The sequence below is a fragment of the Zonotrichia albicollis genome, chromosome Z, assembly GCF_047830755.1.
Source record: "Zonotrichia albicollis isolate bZonAlb1 chromosome Z, bZonAlb1.hap1, whole genome shotgun sequence".
Taxonomy (NCBI): domain Eukaryota; kingdom Metazoa; phylum Chordata; class Aves; order Passeriformes; family Passerellidae; genus Zonotrichia; species Zonotrichia albicollis.
In genome coordinates this window covers 5,109,371-5,132,400 of record NC_133860.1, presented here as the reverse complement: position 1 = coordinate 5,132,400, position 23,030 = coordinate 5,109,371, and the positions used below count along the sequence as shown (strand labels likewise).

Here is a 23,030-nt window from a genome sequence, read left to right as displayed (position 1 = left end):
TCTTTCATTTCTACTTCAAAGCTTCCCTAAATTAACAACACTCTATCCTAAGCTAAACAATCCTCTACTATCCAAGCTATCTACATTCTCTAGTCCTTAAAAGTTGATCTTTATGTTTCCTAATTTTTTTAAAACTTTCATCTTTTGCACAAAGAAAAACAGCAAAGCTTTAAATTGAACCTAACAACATATCTAACCTAACCTAACCTAACCCAACCTAACCTAACCTAAACTAACCTAACCTAACCTTACCCAACCTAACCTAACAGCTAACCTAGCAGCTAACCTAACAGCTAACCTAGCAGCTAACCTAACAGCTAAACTGAGCAAATATCTACACTAGCATGTTTCCTATCTACGGCACAGCTCCTCTCCAAACTCGGGGGATGGCTGATGCTCTGCCTAAAGATGACACATCCCCTTTTCCCTCCTCTCGGCTGGCGGGGCATCAGGGCCTCCTCAGGCGCAGGTGTCTCCTCTCCAGTCTTCCTGCACTCGCTTGGCTGAGATGATCAGAGCAGCCAGGCTGGAGGCAGGATGGCCTGAGGTCACGAAGGGATGCTGCCCAGAGGAAAAAGAACAAAGAAAGGAACTCTTACTTTCCAGGATCACATGCTGGCGGGCTCAAGCAGGATTCCCTGGCTACCAGCAAGACACACAAAGAGCACCGAGGGCAGCATGTTCCCCTGGGCCTTCCTGTCCTGGCAGCTTTCTGTGCCACGTGGCCCACACTCCTCCTCCTCATCCCTTCATGCAGGTGTCCTCAGCTGCCAGGGCTCTGTGCCCCTTTGCTTTTTCTTACCTGGAGGAGCTCCTGGGCAGACCAGCGCCTGTCCTCATCTGCCTGCAGGCAGCAGCGGAGGAAGTCGCGCAGGAGAGCCGAGTGGTGCCTGGGGTTCTGCAGTTTTGGGGGCCCGTTCCTTTCGATCAGTTCAAAAACCTACAGCACATGGATGCAAGAGGACACTCCACCTGCTCCTTTGCTAGCCACACACAGCTCTCTCCACACAGAGGCCTCTTGCTAAGCTGCACCTTACCCGGAGACGGGCTTCCCGCTGGTAAGGAGCTTCCCCTTCCACCATTTCCAGCCCCATGATCCCCAGGGACCAGATGTCCACTTTGGGGCCGTAGGCTTCTCCTCTCACCACCTCCGGTGCCATCCAGCTGGGAGTGCCGACGCTGGAGCTGCGCTTGCTGTGCTCAGGGCTGAGCTGAGCACAGAGGCCAAAGTCACCTGAGGACAAAAACAAAGCCTGTCAAAGCCAGCTACCACTGGCAAAGCGGCCAAAACCATTGCCCACTCCAAGCCTGACCACGCCATGCTGAGTCTAGCTGAAAAAGCAGCTGAGCTCTCCTTCCACGTGCCTGGAGCCAGCCAAATAAGGCATCGGCCGCTTCAAAAACACCCTGACGATTCACGCACTGGCCAAGCCGCGCTTCTGCCCCAGTGGCCGTCACCAAAATGCAAGCGCACGGCATATGCTGGACATGCTGCAGCCCAGCAGGGACACCCACCCAACTTGACGGATCCGTCCGTGCCCACCAGGACGTTGCAACTTTTGATGTCTCTGTGGATGACTTGGCGGGAATGAAGGAAATGCAGTCCTTGCAGGCACTGAGAGAGAAAAAGGAGGGAGGGAAAGTTAACGTGCAGGATCTGATTTCATCCCACCCGCAGGCAAAGAGCTCAACGGGATTGGCGGCTTTCTCAGGGAATTGTGAGCGAGGGCGAAACATCACGCTGCTGTCACCATGAAGAGCTTGCTGCTTCAACACTCTTGGAAGTTTTTTCTAGATTTCCAAGAAAAGGCATCAGGACTCGCAAAAGTTCCACCGGCCTTTGGTAGGAAGCGCGTCACCTTTGGCTGGGAGGCAGCACGGCAAAGAATTTTGGGGCAGCCTAGTGGCAGCAGAAGAGGAAGCTGCTGGTGACAGCAGCACATTTGAGCTGGTCCAGAATGCATCGCCATCCAGGCTGCAATGCTATCCTTTGAAGCTGAGGACAGCTCTTTGCCCTTAGCTTGAAATCCTGCCACCCGCATGCTGCCTTCCAGTGGCAAGCAATGTAGGACAGACAGACAGGCTCCAGGCAAACATTCCCAGGCAAAGCTGAGAAGAGCAAGAAAGAGAAATTGAGCCAGTCAGCGAGCACCAAGGCCAGAGGACAGACAGGATGGAAGAGTGCAAGGACAGAGCCTGAGGAGTGCGAAGGCACCGGCAGGCACTACACTTCCCATGCTCTTTCTTCTCCTGTGTGGCGTGACAGCAGCAGCAGCAGCAGCAGCAGCAAAAGAAGGGTGAGAGCAAGAAATCTCGGCTCTCCTTAAGCTCCAGCTGACAAGCAGCATCCGGGCAGGCTTGGGCAAGCACAAGTGGGATCCCTCACCTCCCGACAGACAGCGCCTATCTGTCCTTCCTCCAAGTACACTGCCCTCAGCACATCAAACAAGGTGCCGCCGTCCATGAACTCCATGGCCAGCCAGAGCTCCGCATCCACCAGGTAGCTGAAAGAAGAAAACTACGGCATGGAGAAACAGAATGGGCACAGCCTCTGTCACCCCAGGGCCTGAGCCAGGTTTTTGCAGCTGCTCTCCAAGCTACGTGTGCCACAAGAGACTATTGAACACCAGCTCCACCTCCTCCCACGCTCTGGAGACCAGCAGAGAAATCATCCCCAGCTCTGTTTTCTGCCAGTGACCAAAGGGCATCGTCTCTTTGTGCTTGCACCAGCTAAAGCTATATTGAACCCAGAATATGCCAACCTGTCTAAGTAGGTAACGATATTGGGACTCCTGTTGTCCCTCATGGCCAGGATTTCATTGGCAGCCAGCTCCTCGGACATCTCCTCCTGGAGTGACATGATCTTGATTGCCACCTGCAATGACATTGGCCACCGGTACCTTGAGAAGACGCACCCTGCTCGAGATCACAAGGAGCACGGAGCGAGTGCTGGTGCAATGAGGCAGCACGCTGGGCCAAAGGGCCTTGTCACTAGACAGCAGAGCTTAGCAGAAGCACCAAAAGCCATCCCAAATGCATTCTGCCCCCTGAGCCTAGACTGTATTTCAGAGGAACAGCCTCTGCTGCAGACATGGAGCTGCCACCCAAAGCTCCAAGCAGAGCTGACAGCAGCGGGCAAAGCGCTCCAGAGCTGCAAAATGGCATGGGGCTCTTGGCACTTTACCTGTTGTCCGCTGCTGGTGTCAAGGGCTTTATAAACAGCTCCAAACCCCCTAGAAAGACAAAAAGCAGCAGAAAGAGACCTTTATCCCTTTGGCAGTGAAAGCAAGGCCAGGCAGCAGATCTCCCCAGGCTGCCTGGACGCCTTCCTTAGAAAAAATGCCTGGCTGCAGCATCTCTTCGGCCAACAGCACGTCAGCCCGTGAGCCCTCTGCCATGCGGGGCAGGCTGTCCAAGGGAGCACTAAGGTGCAGCATGAAGACCAAGGGCCGCTGGAAATCTCCAAGGCGCACGCCCTGCCAGGTCATTTCAGAACCTAAGGGGAAGTCTCTCCTTGTGCGGGTGTGCATGCATGTGTGTGTCAAAAAAGGGAGAACAATTGGAGTCAGAAGACCGTCCTTGACAATCTGACCTTTCTTGGATGGCAAGGTGCTCTTTCAGGCCAGAAAGCTGCAGGGCCAGGTGTATTCCCAGCTCCTGCTCATCACTGCTGCAAGCAAGACACTGCCAGCATCAACTTGTCTTTGACGAGGCCTTTGGATTGCTCTGACCGAGCAGTCCGGGCAGGTGACACGAGGTCAAGCCAGAGCCTGACCCGGACTGGAGCTTGCCTGACTTCACGCTTGATATTGCACCCGCCAAAGACCGGGCCCACACTTTTGTAAAACGAGCTGACATCACGCTTACCCTCGCCCGAGTTCCTCAAATGCCGTGTATTTGCCCGTTGGCCGGCCCGGACTCACGATGCTCCCTGAAAGACAAAAGCAGTGCAGGGCGCTCACTCGCACACAGAGACGCCGCTGCCCAGAGCGTCCCAAAGGCAGCCCCACTGCCCGCGCCTCTGGGCCCTTTGCGGTCCCTCGGCCTCCAGCTGCTGAGACCAGCCAGTGGGAGGGCCATCTTCTCCACCTTTCATCAGGTGGCCTTTCCAAGAGGGCCTTGATTTCTTTCAAGAGCAGCATCCCACGCCATAAGCCAAAATGATGTGCCCTTAAGAAGGGGGCCCTAAGAGGTAACCAAGGGCCTTTGCAGCCTCTGCAGTCACACCCAGCATCATTGGCGCGTCCACTGCCAGGGGCACAAATTGTCTGGGCCGGAGGAGGAGTAAGAAGCAGAGCCAGAAAGCAGCTGGGGCCAGACAGCTCCCTGGGCAATAGTCACCCGCTAGGTGCCAGCCTTCTGCTCAAGCAGAAACAATCTCTGCTTTTGTCTTTGGCCCAGAAGGCAGCCCAGGCAGGGCCAAGCCAGGCCCAGCCGTCCTCACAGGCAGCAGGGACTCCCTGAGCGCTGCCGCGCTGCCTCAGAGCACAACAACACCTTCTGCAGAGAGGCCTAAGTGCCTCTGAGACCGAGGGGCAGCATCTGCCACAGCCTACACCCAGACACGCGCACAACGCCCTGCTCTGGAAGACAAGAAATGCACCGGACGTACTCAGAGTCTTCAGGCCCTGCTCCTCCCTCATCTCGGGCTGCTGGGCTGCACTGCTGCAGGAAGTGCCGGCAGCGGGGGTTGAGCTGGCTGCTGCAGGCCATGCTGGTCCGGCGGCACCAGGTGGAATGGCAGAGCCTGTCTTGCGCTGTGACAAGAAAGGATTGCCCGTCAGAAGGGTGGCTGGCACACGTGCCCCCCCTAAGCGCACGGCAAAAGCAGGGCCTTGGGAAGGTGCTGCCAGCCACGGCCAGGCCTCTCCAGCTGGGCCGTTTCCCATGTCCCCTTCTCAAAGGCACCTTCGGGAGAAGCCCAAAGGCTACTTGCATCCAGCCCCTCCCGACCACCTCCGTGCTCCACGTGTTCAGCTTTTCTGCAAGACACTGGCAACAAGGTATCCATGCGGCTGCCAAGATCCCCAAAGAAATCAGAGCAGGGCCCCAGAGCCTTGCTGCTTTCTTCCTCCTGTCTTTTCCTGGGCAATGACGTCAGCCCGGAGTTGGCACGCAGCGGCCTGCTCAGAAGCCCGCAGCGGGTCCCTTCTCTGATCTGTTTCACGGATTTCCCCTCTCCATGGCAGCCTTTAGGGAGCGGCCCTTGGGAGCCGCCTTCCAGCCCTGCCCAGACCCACCCGCCCTTTTACATTGCAGGGCTGCCGAAGATTCTCCTCTCCAAACTCTGCTCTGACCGGCTGCAAGTGAAGCACAGCCTGAAGCTAATTAGTCCACGGAGAGGGCAGGTCCCTTCCAGGGGCCGGTGTCTCTCAGGTGCCCTGCAAGTCTGTCAACTGTGAATTTGGGCCGCGCTGTGCGCTGACCACAGGCAGCCTGCACTGACAACGGCCACAAGGGGCTGACTCCTACACTGAGAGTCACTGAATGCTGCCTCTTGTCTGATCCCGAGAGACACTCTGGCGCATCCCTCTCAGCATCCCAGCTTAAATGTCAAACTTCAGAACCCATTGGCCAGGGCTCCCCGGCTTGCCTGAAGCAGCACTACGTCACAGCAGGCACACGGCCGCCAGCATCTTCAGCCACGAGCAACAAGGGCTGCTCCAAAACGGGTAGCCTGGCCCTGCACCAAAGGCAGCGCCAAGCTCAGCTGTCACTTACTGGCTCTGCAAGTTCAGGCTGTGAAGGGACAGCGGCCGTAGGCTTCATCTTCCTTTGCTCCTCTTCAGCCTCTTCCTCAATGACAGAGGAAGCCAGAGGAGCTGCTGACCCTGCTGTTGTGCCCTGCAGGCAGACAGAAGTGAGAGAGGTGGGCAAAAGCCATTGCCTTAGGAGCTGCTTTCTACTGAGCTGGGAAAGGAGCCAGAAGAAAGGCAAATCATTGACTTTGATACAAGTGGGCCTGGGAGTCACGCAAACACGAGGAAGTTGGCTGAATGAGCTGCTACTCCATCTTGCTCTGCATTTGAGCTTCCCTGCTGCCTAGAAGCAGCAAGATGCCTTGGAGCTGTCCCATTTGCCTTTCATCTCTTGAAAGGCTCTTCACTGGAAAATCGGCAAACAGCCAGTGCTCCCTTTGCTACTGCTGATGCCACCGGGCAGCTGGCCTTTCCTTCAGCCTCCCACGCCGGCACTCCACACTCGGCTGCAACAGGCCAAGCTGGCAGAATTGCTGCACAATTCTCACACGCCAGCAAGGTCGCAGCTTCTTTGCCACTCACCAAAGGACAGGCTTGTCTCCATCCGCGTGTCAGGTGACCTGCAGCCAGCAAGGCAAAAGGAACCAGAGGCCCTTAGAAAAGTGCCTGTGCTGGCCACTCCCACAGCACAAGGCAGTCCCAACACAGAGCATTTCCCTTTCCCAGCATGCCTCCAGGAGCAACAGCTCTGTCCCACAGCAAGCAAGAGAACAACGAGGACGCTAGAGGAGCCTCTGTCTACATTTGGGCCTCTTTTGCCAAGAGACAAATAGGAAGACGGTGCTGGAAATGCCCGCTGCTCTTGAAAACTTTGAGCTTCTCTTGTGCCCAACAGCTCAAGCTGCATTTCCCTCTTCCCTTTCCTGCATTTTCCATATAGATTCTTTTAAATGGCATGCCCTAATTCCCATCCCTTGGCTGAAGATGATAGCCCAGCAAAGCTTGCACAAAGGGTCCCTTCCCTGTGGCAGCTCCCTGCTGAAGCAGCCCAGGAACAGCTGCTGGGCTCAGCAGCAAACCCTCCCTGCACTGCAGTTTGTGCTGCATGGCCAAGGCAATGGCAGGCTTGGCACAGCATCAAAGGCTCAAGTCATGCAGCCAAGGCCTCTAAGGGGCAGAATATGGAGCAAAAGGTGCTTTCCTTCACTCCTGGAGAGAAGCACTGAGTTGGTAGAAGTACTTCTGAGGATCTCCCCTCAGAGTCTGCAATTTGCAGCTTGTCTTGCTTGAAGCAGCAAGCTGAGGAAATGACAGACTCCGCTGCCGCGCACTCTCCCGGGGAGGGAAGGCAACCGCCGCAGGTTGCATGGCAAATACTCTGCATGCGCCCCCCAGTACGGATGCCCCCTTTGCAGCTGATGCTGCTGGCAGGACATTGCCCAAAGCGGTGGCATCTTCACGGCCATTTTGTTCCCAAAGAAGCTGGGCCACTGGTGGAGCATAAAGGGCAGAGGCAAGCAAAAGTCGGGTGATGCCAGCCCCAGGAGAAACCTTCACTTACGAGTCAGCTGGGTCAGGTAGTAGCCAGAATAGACAACAGAAAAGACGGTGCAAATGGCGGCACAGACTTGCCCGATCATTTTGGCAGCGCTGTGCGCGTTTGCACGCTGAGTGCCACCCAAGGGAAAGCCAAGACTCCTCTCAGGGTGCAGGCCGTCTGCTGAGAGCTCCTTGAGCACAAGGATCCTCCTGCAGGGAGCCAGCGGAAGAGCTGCTCTGGACCACCAGGCCTGGCGCGCACCGGGACAACGCTGTGCTGACAGCACTGTGACGTGGCACCTCTGGCTTGACCTCACAATGGCAGCTGCTCTGTGGCTTTCTTGTGCCCAACAAGACAACCTTCTCTACGGCTAATGCAAAAGAAAAGCCTGGGAAATTCTCCTCACTCACAAAGGCAGTGCTCAAGGCATCCCAGGGGAGCTCAGAAAATGCGCCAATCCAAGCGGCATCCAAGCAATGCAAGCAAACATGACTTTTGCTCCCAAAAGCTTTGACTGAAAGCAAGTCTGTTTCTTCTAGGTGGCATCCTAGCTGGTTTAAAAAAGCCTATCTTCTTCAGTGACATTTAGATGGCAAACGAAGCAAAGATCATACATTTCCAGGACTACTGTAGGCTGCAGTTGCTCCTTGAGCACGCGGGTGCATGCTGACCTATGGAGGGGCTTGGCAGCTGGCCTGCAAGCAAAGCCAAGTTCATGGAAGAAAAAGCAGTTGATGGTTTTTGAGTGTATCCGTAGCAAGGAAGAAGACAAGGCCGTCAGCATGGAAACCCATTAGAAGAGATACAGGAAAATTTGGGTACGCTAGACTAGGTGCCTAAGTAGATGTGCATACGTGCCTTATAAATTTCTGTAAAACTTTTGCCAGTTATATTGAAGTTAATTGCTTTGCACCAATGGATAGAAGCAGTTATTTTGATGTAGTTAGTGACTTGAGATCACGCTTTGTTAAGAGTGTATAAGCTGGAGAAGATGCAGAATAATAAAAACAAACCTTTTTTTCTTCTTGGACCCTGATCACGTGTGTATGCCACGTCCGGCCTAACGGTGACGCTTGCCCCATCTCTGGGTCAAGAAACAAGTCTTGTCTGACTGGTAACTTTTCAACAAGCTGAGAAAGAAATTAGTACCTGGACATGCAGATTTCTGAAGGGAGGAAAGAAAAGTGTTGACAAGAATAAACCTAAGTTTGAAATGCCTGAAACACTCAAAAATAACATGGTTTGGGATAGTGTACCATATGTTAGACAGAGTTAAAACAAACCACAACTCATTAGTATCTGGCCTTCATTGCCCACTATGCTTAGAAATGTTGCTTGAAGGCGCTTTGTGTCAAGGATCCAGTTCCTGTAGATCACTGTCGGCGTAGATCAAAATCCTACCAACAAATCAGTGTCCAAACCAGCAAGAGTGAGACTTTTGTCCTTGGCAGTAGCTTCCAGGTGCTCCTGGAAGTCACCAGGCCTGGACACAAAGATGTGTATTCACCGGAGGCAGAGAAGCATCAAGCTTAGCTCTAAATGTGACCTTTGCTAGCAGGTCATACTAGCAGGAAATAAATTACATTTGTTCTGCTCTTAGCCAGAGCCAAGATGGGAATCAAAGTTTAGATCACAGGAGAGGATCACGCGAGCCTCAGCTTTTGCAGAAGAGGAAAAATAGAAAGGATAGTAAATTTGCGTCGGGTTTACAAGCTATTTTTGCAGATCGATAGACAAGGGATGAAGCTTAAAAGATGAGAGCAAAGGAAAATCAACAGATATGCTGAAAGTGAGTGAAGAGGAAGGAGACCCGAAATTAACTGAAAAGCTGCACAGAAAGCTTCTCTACTTTTTGCACTTGCCTCAAGTTTGAAATGGCAAAATCTAGGGGTATTTCCAACTTATTTTTATTCATTTTAGAAGAAAGACAATCAAAACGGTGTACTTCTGCTTACAGTATGAAGTAAAGCACAGGAAGCCATTAGAGTAAGCAAAATTGTGTTCAGAAGGCTGAGGCAGCCTTAGGGGTAGGAGGAATGGGGAGGCGTGGAAATCAGGCCTGTGGGCAACTTTCAAGGAGCATCCAGTCCCTGAGCAGTCCCTCACAGTGGGTATGCCAGCAGATGGAGGCGAAATGGAGCCACAGCTGGGTGGCAAAAGGGCCAGGCTGGGGAGCCGTGCTCAGCAGGGACTCCTGCATCAAATTGCTCAATGCCAGGTGTGCTATGCTGTGTGCATGTTTCCAACACCTGGCAACAGCAGGCTGGCCCAGATGAGGGAAAAGGCAAAGCAGGCAGCAGAGTGGGAATGGGGCTCGGCGGGCGACACTGGTGGTTGCACACCCCTGTGGGGGATGAGGCTTGCCCGGAAGGTCCCTGGGGGTCTGGGGTGAAAAGGGGGGAAAAGAGAAGCAGGGAGGAAATGCCAGATGCCGCTGTGAGAATGCCATTCCATCCCACAGGTGACATAGTGAGAGGAGGGTGGCAACAAAATGGTGATTGCTGCTGATCAGCCTGACAAGATCTTCAAGACAAGAGGCCCAGAAAGGACTGCACATCTGCCTCCTAGTGTTGTCCTGAATGGGAGCTCATTAGCTGGTGTTCATTACCTCTAGGTCTCTCAGCTTCCCACAGGCATGCCACACTTGAGGTAAGCAAAGCTGCTTACCTCACTATGTTCTTTGGGCCTCTGAAAGGGACTGTCCACTTAGCCTGGCAAGGAAGGGAGTCTTCCAACACTCTGGGTAGTTTTGACTTTTATTAACACTCAGGCTGAAACAAAGTATCCCCTCGCTGCTTCTCCATCTTCATCATTCTGTCCTGCACGTGGCCTGCTCAGGCTGACAGCTTGGAGCGCCTGCAGGCTCCAGTTCTGCTGCAGCCCAGCTTTTCCTCTCACTGCTTAATTCTTATTATGACAATTCTTTCATTTCTACTTCAAAGCTTCCCTAAATTAACAACACTCTATCCTAAGCTAAACAATCCTCTACTATCCAAGCTATCTACATTCTCTAGTCCTTAAAAGTTGATCTTTATGTTTCCTAATTTTTTTAAAACTTTCATCTTTTGCACAAAGAAAAACAGCAAAGCTTTAAATTGAACCTAACAACATATCTAACCTAACCTAACCTAACCCAACCTAACCTAACCTAAACTAACCTAACCTAACCTTACCCAACCTAACCTAACAGCTAACCTAGCAGCTAACCTAACAGCTAACCTAGCAGCTAACCTAACAGCTAAACTGAGCAAATATCTACACTAGCATGTTTCCTATCTACGGCACAGCTCCTCTCCAAACTCGGGGGATGGCTGATGCTCTGCCTAAAGATGACACATCCCCTTTTCCCTCCTCTCGGCTGGCGGGGCATCAGGGCCTCCTCAGGCGCAGGTGTCTCCTCTCCAGTCTTCCTGCACTCGCTTGGCTGAGATGATCAGAGCAGCCAGGCTGGAGGCAGGATGGCCTGAGGTCACGAAGGGATGCTGCCCAGAGGAAAAAGAACAAAGAAAGGAACTCTTACTTTCCAGGATCACATGCTGGCGGGCTCAAGCAGGATTCCCTGGCTACCAGCAAGACACACAAAGAGCACCGAGGGCAGCATGTTCCCCTGGGCCTTCCTGTCCTGGCAGCTTTCTGTGCCACGTGGCCCACACTCCTCCTCCTCATCCCTTCATGCAGGTGTCCTCAGCTGCCAGGGCTCTGTGCCCCTTTGCTTTTTCTTACCTGGAGGAGCTCCTGGGCAGACCAGCGCCTGTCCTCATCTGCCTGCAGGCAGCAGCGGAGGAAGTCGCGCAGGAGAGCCGAGTGGTGCCTGGGGTTCTGCAGTTTTGGGGGCCCGTTCCTTTCGATCAGTTCAAAAACCTACAGCACATGGATGCAAGAGGACACTCCACCTGCTCCTTTGCTAGCCACACACAGCTCTCTCCACACAGAGGCCTCTTGCTAAGCTGCACCTTACCCGGAGACGGGCTTCCCGCTGGTAAGGAGCTTCCCCTTCCACCATTTCCAGCCCCATGATCCCCAGGGACCAGATGTCCACTTTGGGGCCGTAGGCTTCTCCTCTCACCACCTCCGGTGCCATCCAGCTGGGAGTGCCGACGCTGGAGCTGCGCTTGCTGTGCTCAGGGCTGAGCTGAGCACAGAGGCCAAAGTCACCTGAGGACAAAAACAAAGCCTGTCAAAGCCAGCTACCACTGGCAAAGCGGCCAAAACCATTGCCCACTCCAAGCCTGACCACGCCATGCTGAGTCTAGCTGAAAAAGCAGCTGAGCTCTCCTTCCACGTGCCTGGAGCCAGCCAAATAAGGCATCGGCCGCTTCAAAAACACCCTGACGATTCACGCACTGGCCAAGCCGCGCTTCTGCCCCAGTGGCCGTCACCAAAATGCAAGCGCACGGCATATGCTGGACATGCTGCAGCCCAGCAGGGACACCCACCCAACTTGACGGATCCGTCCGTGCCCACCAGGACGTTGCAACTTTTGATGTCTCTGTGGATGACTTGGCGGGAATGAAGGAAATGCAGTCCTTGCAGGCACTGAGAGAGAAAAAGGAGGGAGGGAAAGTTAACGTGCAGGATCTGATTTCATCCCACCCGCAGGCAAAGAGCTCAACGGGATTGGCGGCTTTCTCAGGGAATTGTGAGCGAGGGCGAAACATCACGCTGCTGTCACCATGAAGAGCTTGCTGCTTCAACACTCTTGGAAGTTTTTTCTAGATTTCCAAGAAAAGGCATCAGGACTCGCAAAAGTTCCACCGGCCTTTGGTAGGAAGCGCGTCACCTTTGGCTGGGAGGCAGCACGGCAAAGAATTTTGGGGCAGCCTAGTGGCAGCAGAAGAGGAAGCTGCTGGTGACAGCAGCACATTTGAGCTGGTCCAGAATGCATCGCCATCCAGGCTGCAATGCTATCCTTTGAAGCTGAGGACAGCTCTTTGCCCTTAGCTTGAAATCCTGCCACCCGCATGCTGCCTTCCAGTGGCAAGCAATGTAGGACAGACAGACAGGCTCCAGGCAAACATTCCCAGGCAAAGCTGAGAAGAGCAAGAAAGAGAAATTGAGCCAGTCAGCGAGCACCAAGGCCAGAGGACAGACAGGATGGAAGAGTGCAAGGACAGAGCCTGAGGAGTGCGAAGGCACCGGCAGGCACTACACTTCCCATGCTCTTTCTTCTCCTGTGTGGCGTGACAGCAGCAGCAGCAGCAGCAGCAGCAAAAGAAGGGTGAGAGCAAGAAATCTCGGCTCTCCTTAAGCTCCAGCTGACAAGCAGCATCCGGGCAGGCTTGGGCAAGCACAAGTGGGATCCCTCACCTCCCGACAGACAGCGCCTATCTGTCCTTCCTCCAAGTACACTGCCCTCAGCACATCAAACAAGGTGCCGCCGTCCATGAACTCCATGGCCAGCCAGAGCTCCGCATCCACCAGGTAGCTGAAAGAAGAAAACTACGGCATGGAGAAACAGAATGGGCACAGCCTCTGTCACCCCAGGGCCTGAGCCAGGTTTTTGCAGCTGCTCTCCAAGCTACGTGTGCCACAAGAGACTATTGAACACCAGCTCCACCTCCTCCCACGCTCTGGAGACCAGCAGAGAAATCATCCCCAGCTCTGTTTTCTGCCAGTGACCAAAGGGCATCGTCTCTTTGTGCTTGCACCAGCTAAAGCTATATTGAACCCAGAATATGCCAACCTGTCTAAGTAGGTAACGATATTGGGACTCCTGTTGTCCCTCATGGCCAGGATTTCATTGGCAGCCAGCTCCTCGGACATCTCCTCCTGGAGTGACATGATCTTGATTGCCACCTGCAATGACATTGGCCACCGGTACCTTGAGAAGACGCACCCTGCTCGAGATCACAAGGAGCACGGAGCGAGTGCTGGTGCAATGAGGCAGCACGCTGGGCCAAAGGGCCTTGTCACTAGACAGCAGAGCTTAGCAGAAGCACCAAAAGCCATCCCAAATGCATTCTGCCCCCTGAGCCTAGACTGTATTTCAGAGGAACAGCCTCTGCTGCAGACATGGAGCTGCCACCCAAAGCTCCAAGCAGAGCTGACAGCAGCGGGCAAAGCGCTCCAGAGCTGCAAAATGGCATGGGGCTCTTGGCACTTTACCTGTTGTCCGCTGCTGGTGTCAAGGGCTTTATAAACAGCTCCAAACCCCCTAGAAAGACAAAAAGCAGCAGAAAGAGACCTTTATCCCTTTGGCAGTGAAAGCAAGGCCAGGCAGCAGATCTCCCCAGGCTGCCTGGACGCCTTCCTTAGAAAAAATGCCTGGCTGCAGCATCTCTTCGGCCAACAGCACGTCAGCCCGTGAGCCCTCTGCCATGCGGGGCAGGCTGTCCAAGGGAGCACTAAGGTGCAGCATGAAGACCAAGGGCCGCTGGAAATCTCCAAGGCGCACGCCCTGCCAGGTCATTTCAGAACCTAAGGGGAAGTCTCTCCTTGTGCGGGTGTGCATGCATGTGTGTGTCAAAAAAGGGAGAACAATTGGAGTCAGAAGACCGTCCTTGACAATCTGACCTTTCTTGGATGGCAAGGTGCTCTTTCAGGCCAGAAAGCTGCAGGGCCAGGTGTATTCCCAGCTCCTGCTCATCACTGCTGCAAGCAAGACACTGCCAGCATCAACTTGTCTTTGACGAGGCCTTTGGATTGCTCTGACCGAGCAGTCCGGGCAGGTGACACGAGGTCAAGCCAGAGCCTGACCCGGACTGGAGCTTGCCTGACTTCACGCTTGATATTGCACCCGCCAAAGACCGGGCCCACACTTTTGTAAAACGAGCTGACATCACGCTTACCCTCGCCCGAGTTCCTCAAATGCCGTGTATTTGCCCGTTGGCCGGCCCGGACTCACGATGCTCCCTGAAAGACAAAAGCAGTGCAGGGCGCTCACTCGCACACAGAGACGCCGCTGCCCAGAGCGTCCCAAAGGCAGCCCCACTGCCCGCGCCTCTGGGCCCTTTGCGGTCCCTCGGCCTCCAGCTGCTGAGACCAGCCAGTGGGAGGGCCATCTTCTCCACCTTTCATCAGGTGGCCTTTCCAAGAGGGCCTTGATTTCTTTCAAGAGCAGCATCCCACGCCATAAGCCAAAATGATGTGCCCTTAAGAAGGGGGCCCTAAGAGGTAACCAAGGGCCTTTGCAGCCTCTGCAGTCACACCCAGCATCATTGGCGCGTCCACTGCCAGGGGCACAAATTGTCTGGGCCGGAGGAGGAGTAAGAAGCAGAGCCAGAAAGCAGCTGGGGCCAGACAGCTCCCTGGGCAATAGTCACCCGCTAGGTGCCAGCCTTCTGCTCAAGCAGAAACAATCTCTGCTTTTGTCTTTGGCCCAGAAGGCAGCCCAGGCAGGGCCAAGCCAGGCCCAGCCGCCCTCACAGGCAGCAGGGACTCCCTGAGCGCTGCCGCGCTGCCTCAGAGCACAACAACACCTTCTGCAGAGAGGCCTAAGTGCCTCTGAGACCGAGGGGCAGCATCTGCCACAGCCTACACCCAGACACGCGCACAACGCCCTGCTCTGGAAGACAAGAAATGCACCGGACGTACTCAGAGTCTTCAGGCCCTGCTCCTCCCTCATCTCGGGCTGCTGGGCTGCACTGCTGCAGGAAGTGCCGGCAGCGGGGGTTGAGCTGGCTGCTGCAGGCCATGCTGGTCCGGCGGCACCAGGTGGAATGGCAGAGCCTGTCTTGCGCTGTGACAAGAAAGGATTGCCCGTCAGAAGGGTGGCTGGCACACGTGCCCCCCCTAAGCGCACGGCAAAAGCAGGGCCTTGGGAAGGTGCTGCCAGCCACGGCCAGGCCTCTCCAGCTGGGCCGTTTCCCATGTCCCCTTCTCAAAGGCACCTTCGGGAGAAGCCCAAAGGCTACTTGCATCCAGCCCCTCCCGACCACCTCCGTGCTCCACGTGTTCAGCTTTTCTGCAAGACACTGGCAACAAGGTATCCATGCGGCTGCCAAGATCCCCAAAGAAATCAGAGCAGGGCCCCAGAGCCTTGCTGCTTTCTTCCTCCTGTCTTTTCCTGGGCAATGACGTCAGCCCGGAGTTGGCACGCAGCGGCCTGCTCAGAAGCCCGCAGCGGGTCCCTTCTCTGATCTGTTTCACGGATTTCCCCTCTCCATGGCAGCCTTTAGGGAGCGGCCCTTGGGAGCCGCCTTCCAGCCCTGCCCAGACCCACCCGCCCTTTTACATTGCAGGGCTGCCGAAGATTCTCCTCTCCAAACTCTGCTCTGACCGGCTGCAAGTGAAGCACAGCCTGAAGCTAATTAGTCCACGGAGAGGGCAGGTCCCTTCCAGGGGCCGGTGTCTCTCAGGTGCCCTGCAAGTCTGTCAACTGTGAATTTGGGCCGCGCTGTGCGCTGACCACAGGCAGCCTGCACTGACAACGGCCACAAGGGGCTGACTCCTACACTGAGAGTCACTGAATGCTGCCTCTTGTCTGATCCCGAGAGACACTCTGGCGCATCCCTCTCAGCATCCCAGCTTAAATGTCAAACTTCAGAACCCATTGGCCAGGGCTCCCCGGCTTGCCTGAAGCAGCACTACGTCACAGCAGGCACACGGCCGCCAGCATCTTCAGCCACGAGCAACAAGGGCTGCTCCAAAACGGGTAGCCTGGCCCTGCACCAAAGGCAGCGCCAAGCTCAGCTGTCACTTACTGGCTCTGCAAGTTCAGGCTGTGAAGGGACAGCGGCCGTAGGCTTCATCTTCCTTTGCTCCTCTTCAGCCTCTTCCTCAATGACAGAGGAAGCCAGAGGAGCTGCTGACCCTGCTGTTGTGCCCTGCAGGCAGACAGAAGTGAGAGAGGTGGGCAAAAGCCATTGCCTTAGGAGCTGCTTTCTACTGAGCTGGGAAAGGAGCCAGAAGAAAGGCAAATCATTGACTTTGATACAAGTGGGCCTGGGAGTCACGCAAACACGAGGAAGTTGGCTGAATGAGCTGCTACTCCATCTTGCTCTGCATTTGAGCTTCCCTGCTGCCTAGAAGCAGCAAGATGCCTTGGAGCTGTCCCATTTGCCTTTCATCTCTTGAAAGGCTCTTCACTGGAAAATTGGCAAACAGCCAGTGCTCCCTTTGCTACTGCTGATGCCACCGGGCAGCTGGCCTTTCCTTCAGCCTCCCACGCCGGCACTCCACACTCGGCTGCAACAGGCCAAGCTGGCAGAATTGCTGCACAATTCTCACACGCCAGCAAGGTCGCAGCTTCTTTGCCACTCACCAAAGGACAGGCTTGTCTCCATCCGCGTGTCAGGTGACCTGCAGCCAGCAAGGCAAAAGGAACCAGAGGCCCTTAGAAAAGTGCCTGTGCTGGCCACTCCCACAGCACAAGGCAGTCCCAACACAGAGCATTTCCCTTTCCCAGCATGCCTCCAGGAGCAACAGCTCTGTCCCACAGCAAGCAAGAGAACAACGAGGACGCTAGAGGAGCCTCTGTCTACATTTGGGCCTCTTTTGCCAAGAGACAAATAGGAAGACGGTGCTGGAAATGCCCGCTGCTCTTGAAAACTTTGAGCTTCTCTTGTGCCCAACAGCTCAAGCTGCATTTCCCTCTTCCCTTTCCTGCATTTTCCATATAGATTCTTTTAAATGGCATGCCCTAATTCCCATCCCTTGGCTGAAGATGATAGCCCAGCAAAGCTTGCACAAAGGGTCCCTTCCCTGTGGCAGCTCCCTGCTGAAGCAGCCCAGGAACAGCTGCTGGGCTCAGCAGCAAACCCTCCCTGCACTGCAGTTTGTGCTGCATGGCCAAGGCAATGGCAGGCTTGGCACAGCATCAAAGGCTCAAGTCATGCAGCCAAGGCCTCTAAGGAGCAGAATATGGAGCAAAAGGTGCTTTCCTTCACTCCTGGAGAGAAGCACTGAGTTGGTAGAAGTACTTCTGAGGATCTCCCCTCAGAGTCTGCAATTTGCAGCTTGTCTTGCTTGAAGCAGCAAGCTGAGGAAATGACAGACTCCGCTGCCGCGCACTCTCCCGGGGAGGGAAGGCAACCGCCGCAGGTTGCATGGCAAATACTCTGCATGCGCCCCCCAGTACGGATGCCCCCTTTGCAGCTGATGCTGCTGGCAGGACATTGCCCAAAGCGGTGGCATCTTCACGGCCATTTTGTTCCCAAAGAAGCTGGGCCACTGGTGGAGCATAAAGGGCAGAGGCAAGCAAAAGTCGGGTGATGCCAGCCCCAGGAGAAACCTTCACTTACGAGTCAGCTGGGTCAGGTAGTAGCCAGAATAGACAACAGAAAAGACGGTGCAAATGGCGGCACAGACTTGCCCGATCATTTTGGCAGCGCTGTGCGCGTTTGCACGCTGAGTGCCACCCAAGGGAAAGCCAAGACTCCTCTCAGGGTGCAGGCCGTCTGCTGAGAGCTCCTTGAGCACAAGGATCCTCCTGCAGGGAGCCAGCGGAAGAGCTGCTCTGGACCACCAGGCCTGGCGCGCACCGGGACAACGCTGTGCTGACAGCACTGTGACGTGGCACCTCTGGCTTGACCTCACAATGGCAGCTGCTCTGTGGCTTTCTTGTGCCCAACAAGACAACCTTCTCTACGGCTAATGCAAAAGAAAAGCCTGGGAAATTCTCCTCACTCACAAAGGCAGTGCTCAAGGCATCCCAGGGGAGCTCAGAAAATGCGCCAATCCAAGCGGCATCCAAGCAATGCAAGCAAACATGACTTTTGCTCCCAAAAGCTTTGACTGAAAGCAAGTCTGTTTCTTCTAGGTGGCATCCTAGCTGGTTTAAAAAAGCCTATCTTCTTCAGTGACATTTAGATGGCAAACGAAGCAAAGATCATACATTTCCAGGACTACTGTAGGCTGCAGTTGCTCCTTGAGCACGCGGGTGCATGCTGACCTATGGAGGGGCTTGGCAGCTGGCCTGCAAGCAAAGCCAAGTTCATGGAAGAAAAAGCAGTTGATGGTTTTTGAGTGTATCCGTAGCAAGGAAGAAGACAAGGCCGTCAGCATGGAAACCCATTAGAAGAGATACAGGAAAATTTGGGTACGCTAGACTAGGTGCCTAAGTAGATGTGCATACGTGCCTTATAAATTTCTGTAAAACTTTTGCCAGTTATATTGAAGTTAATTGCTTTGCACCAATGGATAGAAGCAGTTATTTTGATGTAGTTAGTGACTTGAGATCACGCTTTGTTAAGAGTGTATAAGCTGGAGAAGATGCAGAATAATAAAAACAAACCTTTTTTTCTTCTTGGACCCTGATCACGTGTGTATGCCACGTCCGGCCTAACGGTGACGCTTGCCCCATCTCTGGGTCAAGAAACAAGTCTTGTCTGACTGGTAACTTTTCAACAAGCTGAGAAAGAAATTAGTACCTGGACATGCAGATTTCTGAAGGGAGGAAAGAAAAGTGTTGACAAGAATAAACCTAAGTTTGAAATGCCTGAAACACTCAAAAATAACATGGTTTGGGATAGTGTACCATATGTTAGACAGAGTTAAAACAAACCACAACTCATTAGTATCTGGCCTTCATTGCCCACTATGCTTAGAAATGTTGCTTGAAGGCGCTTTGTGTCAAGGATCCAGTTCCTGTAGATCACTGTCGGCGTAGATCAAAATCCTACCAACAAATCAGTGTCCAAACCAGCAAGAGTGAGACTTTTGTCCTTGGCAGTAGCTTCCAGGTGCTCCTGGAAGTCACCAGGCCTGGACACAAAGATGTGTATTCACCGGAGGCAGAGAAGCATCAAGCTTAGCTCTAAATGTGACCTTTGCTAGCAGGTCATACTAGCAGGAAATAAATTACATTTGTTCTGCTCTTAGCCAGAGCCAAGATGGGAATCAAAGTTTAGATCACAGGAGAGGATCACGCGAGCCTCAGCTTTTGCAGAAGAGGAAAAATAGAAAGGATAGTAAATTTGCGTCGGGTTTACAAGCTATTTTTGCAGATCGATAGACAAGGGATGAAGCTTAAAAGATGAGAGCAAAGGAAAATCAACAGATATGCTGAAAGTGAGTGAAGAGGAAGGAGACCCGAAATTAACTGAAAAGCTGCACAGAAAGCTTCTCTACTTTTTGCACTTGCCTCAAGTTTGAAATGGCAAAATCTAGGGGTATTTCCAACTTATTTTTATTCATTTTAGAAGAAAGACAATCAAAACGGTGTACTTCTGCTTACAGTATGAAGTAAAGCACAGGAAGCCATTAGAGTAAGCAAAATTGTGTTCAGAAGGCTGAGGCAGCCTTAGGGGTAGGAGGAATGGGGAGGCGTGGAAATCAGGCCTGTGGGCAACTTTCAAGGAGCATCCAGTCCCTGAGCAGTCCCTCACAGTGGGTATGCCAGCAGATGGAGGCGAAATGGAGCCACAGCTGGGTGGCAAAAGGGCCAGGCTGGGGAGCCGTGCTCAGCAGGGACTCCTGCATCAAATTGCTCAATGCCAGGTGTGCTATGCTGTGTGCATGTTTCCAACACCTGGCAACAGCAGGCTGGCCCAGATGAGGGAAAAGGCAAAGCAGGCAGCAGAGTGGGAATGGGGCTCGGCGGGCGACACTGGTGGTTGCACACCCCTGTGGGGGATGAGGCTTGCCCGGAAGGTCCCTGGGGGTCTGGGGTGAAAAGGGGGGAAAAGAGAAGCAGGGAGGAAATGCCAGATGCCGCTGTGAGAATGCCATTCCATCCCACAGGTGACATAGTGAGAGGAGGGTGGCAACAAAATGGTGATTGCTGCTGATCAGCCTGACAAGATCTTCAAGACAAGAGGCCCAGAAAGGACTGCACATCTGCCTCCTAGTGTTGTCCTGAATGGGAGCTCATTAGCTGGTGTTCATTACCTCTAGGTCTCTCAGCTTCCCACAGGCATGCCACACTTGAGGTAAGCAAAGCTGCTTACCTCACTATGTTCTTTGGGCCTCTGAAAGGGACTGTCCACTTAGCCTGGCAAGGAAGGGAGTCTTCCAACACTCTGGGTAGTTTTGACTTTTATTAACACTCAGGCTGAAACAAAGTATCCCCTCGCTGCTTCTCCATCTTCATCATTCTGTCCTGCACGTGGCCTGCTCAGGCTGACAGCTTGGAGCGCCTGCAGGCTCCAGTTCTGCTGCAGCCCAGCTTTTCCTCTCACTGCTTAATTCTTATTATGACAATTCTTTCATTTCTACTTCAAAGCTTCCCTAAATTAACAACACTCTATCCTAAGCTAAACAATCCTCTACTATCCAAGCTATCTACATTCTCTAGTCCTTAAAAGTTGATCTTTATGTTTCCTAATTTTTTTAAAACTTTCATCTTTTGCACAAAGAAAAACAGCAAAGCTTTAAATTGAACCTAACAACATATCTAACCTAACCTAACCTAACCCAACCTAACCTAACCTAAACTAACCTAACCTAACCTTACCCAACCTAACCTAACAGCTAACCTAGCAGCTAACCTAACAGCTAACCTAGCAGCTAACCTAACAGCTAAACTGAGCAAATATCTACACTAGCATGTTTCCTATCTACGGCACAGCTCCTCTCCAAACTCGGGGGATGGCTGATGCTCTGCCTAAAGATGACACATCCCCTTTTCCCTCCTCTCGGCTGGCGGGGCATCAGGGCCTCCTCAGGCGCAGGTGTCTCCTCTCCAGTCTTCCTGCACTCGCTTGGCTGAGATGATCAGAGCAGCCAGGCTGGAGGCAGGATGGCCTGAGGTCACGAAGGGATGCTGCCCAGAGGAAAAAGAACAAAGAAAGGAACTCTTACTTTCCAGGATCACATGCTGGCGGGCTCAAGCAGGATTCCCTGGCTACCAGCAAGACACACAAAGAGCACCGAGGGCAGCATGTTCCCCTGGGCCTTCCTGTCCTGGCAGCTTTCTGTGCCACGTGGCCCACACTCCTCCTCCTCATCCCTTCATGCAGGTGTCCTCAGCTGCCAGGGCTCTGTGCCCCTTTGCTTTTTCTTACCTGGAGGAGCTCCTGGGCAGACCAGCGCCTGTCCTCATCTGCCTGCAGGCAGCAGCGGAGGAAGTCGCGCAGGAGAGCCGAGTGGTGCCTGGGGTTCTGCAGTTTTGGGGGCCCGTTCCTTTCGATCAGTTCAAAAACCTACAGCACATGGATGCAAGAGGACACTCCACCTGCTCCTTTGCTAGCCACACACAGCTCTCTCCACACAGAGGCCTCTTGCTAAGCTGCACCTTACCCGGAGACGGGCTTCCCGCTGGTAAGGAGCTTCCCCTTCCACCATTTCCAGCCCCATGATCCCCAGGGACCAGATGTCCACTTTGGGGCCGTAGGCTTCTCCTCTCACCACCTCCGGTGCCATCCAGCTGGGAGTGCCGACGCTGGAGCTGCGCTTGCTGTGCTCAGGGCTGAGCTGAGCACAGAGGCCAAAGTCACCTGAGGACAAAAACAAAGCCTGTCAAAGCCAGCTACCACTGGCAAAGCGGCCAAAACCATTGCCCACTCCAAGCCTGACCACGCCATGCTGAGTCTAGCTGAAAAAGCAGCTGAGCTCTCCTTCCACGTGCCTGGAGCCAGCCAAATAAGGCATCGGCCGCTTCAAAAACACCCTGACGATTCACGCACTGGCCAAGCCGCGCTTCTGCCCCAGTGGCCGTCACCAAAATGCAAGCGCACGGCATATGCTGGACATGCTGCAGCCCAGCAGGGACACCCACCCAACTTGACGGATCCGTCCGTGCCCACCAGGACGTTGCAACTTTTGATGTCTCTGTGGATGACTTGGCGGGAATGAAGGAAATGCAGTCCTTGCAGGCACTGAGAGAGAAAAAGGAGGGAGGGAAAGTTAACGTGCAGGATCTGATTTCATCCCACCCGCAGGCAAAGAGCTCAACGGGATTGGCGGCTTTCTCAGGGAATTGTGAGCGAGGGCGAAACATCACGCTGCTGTCACCATGAAGAGCTTGCTGCTTCAACACTCTTGGAAGTTTTTTCTAGATTTCCAAGCAAAGGCATCAGGGCTCGCAAAAGTTCCACCGGCCTTTGGTAGGAAGCGCGTCACCTTTGGCTGGGAGGCGGCACGGCAAAGAATTTTGGGGCAGCCTAGTGGCAGCAGAAGAGGAAGCTGCTGGTGACAGCAGCACATTCGAGCTGGTCCAGAATGCATCACCATCCAGGCTGCAATGCTATCCTTTGAAGCTGAGGACAGCTCTTTGCCCTTAGCTTGAAATCCTGCCACCCGCATGCTGCCTTCCAGTGGCAAGCAATGTAGGACAGACAGACAGGCTCCAGGCAAACATTCCCAGGCAAAGCTGAGAAGAGCAAGAAAGAGAAATTGAGCCAGTCAGCGAGCACCAAGGCCAGAGGACAGACAGGATGGAAGAGTGCAAGGACAGAGCCTGAGGAGTGCGAAGGCACCGGCAGGCACTACACTTCCCATGCTCTTTCTTCTCCTGTGTGGCGTGACAGCAGCAGCAGCAGCAGCAGCAGCAAAAGAAGGGTGAGAGCAAGAAATCTCGGCTCTCCTTAAGCTCCAGCTGACAAGCAGCATCCGGGCAGGCTTGGGCAAGCACAAGTGGGATCCCTCACCTCCCGACAGACAGCGCCTATCTGTCCTTCCTCCAAGTACACTGCCCTCAGCACATCAAACAAGGTGCCGCCGTCCATGAACTCCATGGCCAGCCAGAGCTCCGCATCCACCAGGTAGCTGAAAGAAGAAAACTACGGCATGGAGAAACAGAATGGGCACAGCCTCTGTCACCCCAGGGCCTGAGCCAGGTTTTTGCAGCTGCTCTCCAAGCTACGTGTGCCACAAGAGACTATTGAACACCAGCTCCACCTCCTCCCACGCTCTGGAGACCAGCAGAGAAATCATCCCCAGCTCTGTTTTCTGCCAGTGACCAAAGGGCATCA

General features: G+C 53.8%; 2 protein-coding genes across 2 annotated transcripts; both read right to left on the bottom strand.

Annotated features, from left to right (window-relative positions):
- Positions 1–763: 763 nt before the first annotated feature.
- LOC141727144 (uncharacterized) lies at positions 764–8,023 on the bottom strand. Its single transcript, XM_074533046.1, has 13 exons — positions 7,854–8,023; positions 7,261–7,448; positions 6,144–6,319; positions 5,722–5,844; positions 5,241–5,300; positions 4,613–4,757; positions 3,868–3,931; positions 3,185–3,233; positions 2,763–2,875; positions 2,387–2,504; positions 1,516–1,615; positions 1,038–1,234; positions 764–940 (listed from the first exon to the last, which is right to left on the bottom strand). Exons 1-13 carry the CDS (start codon positions 8,021–8,023, stop codon positions 764–766), a joined length of 1,680 nt encoding a protein of 559 aa, XP_074389147.1.
- Positions 8,024–10,923: 2,900 nt separating this feature from the next.
- LOC141727143 (uncharacterized) lies at positions 10,924–18,183 on the bottom strand. The gene is made up of 13 exons (XM_074533045.1): positions 18,014–18,183; positions 17,421–17,608; positions 16,304–16,479; positions 15,882–16,004; positions 15,401–15,460; positions 14,773–14,917; positions 14,028–14,091; positions 13,345–13,393; positions 12,923–13,035; positions 12,547–12,664; positions 11,676–11,775; positions 11,198–11,394; positions 10,924–11,100 (listed from the first exon to the last, which is right to left on the bottom strand). The coding sequence occupies exons 1-13, from the start codon at positions 18,181–18,183 to the stop codon at positions 10,924–10,926; spliced, it is 1,680 nt and encodes a 559-aa protein (XP_074389146.1).
- Between the last annotated feature and the right edge of the window lie 4,847 nt (positions 18,184–23,030).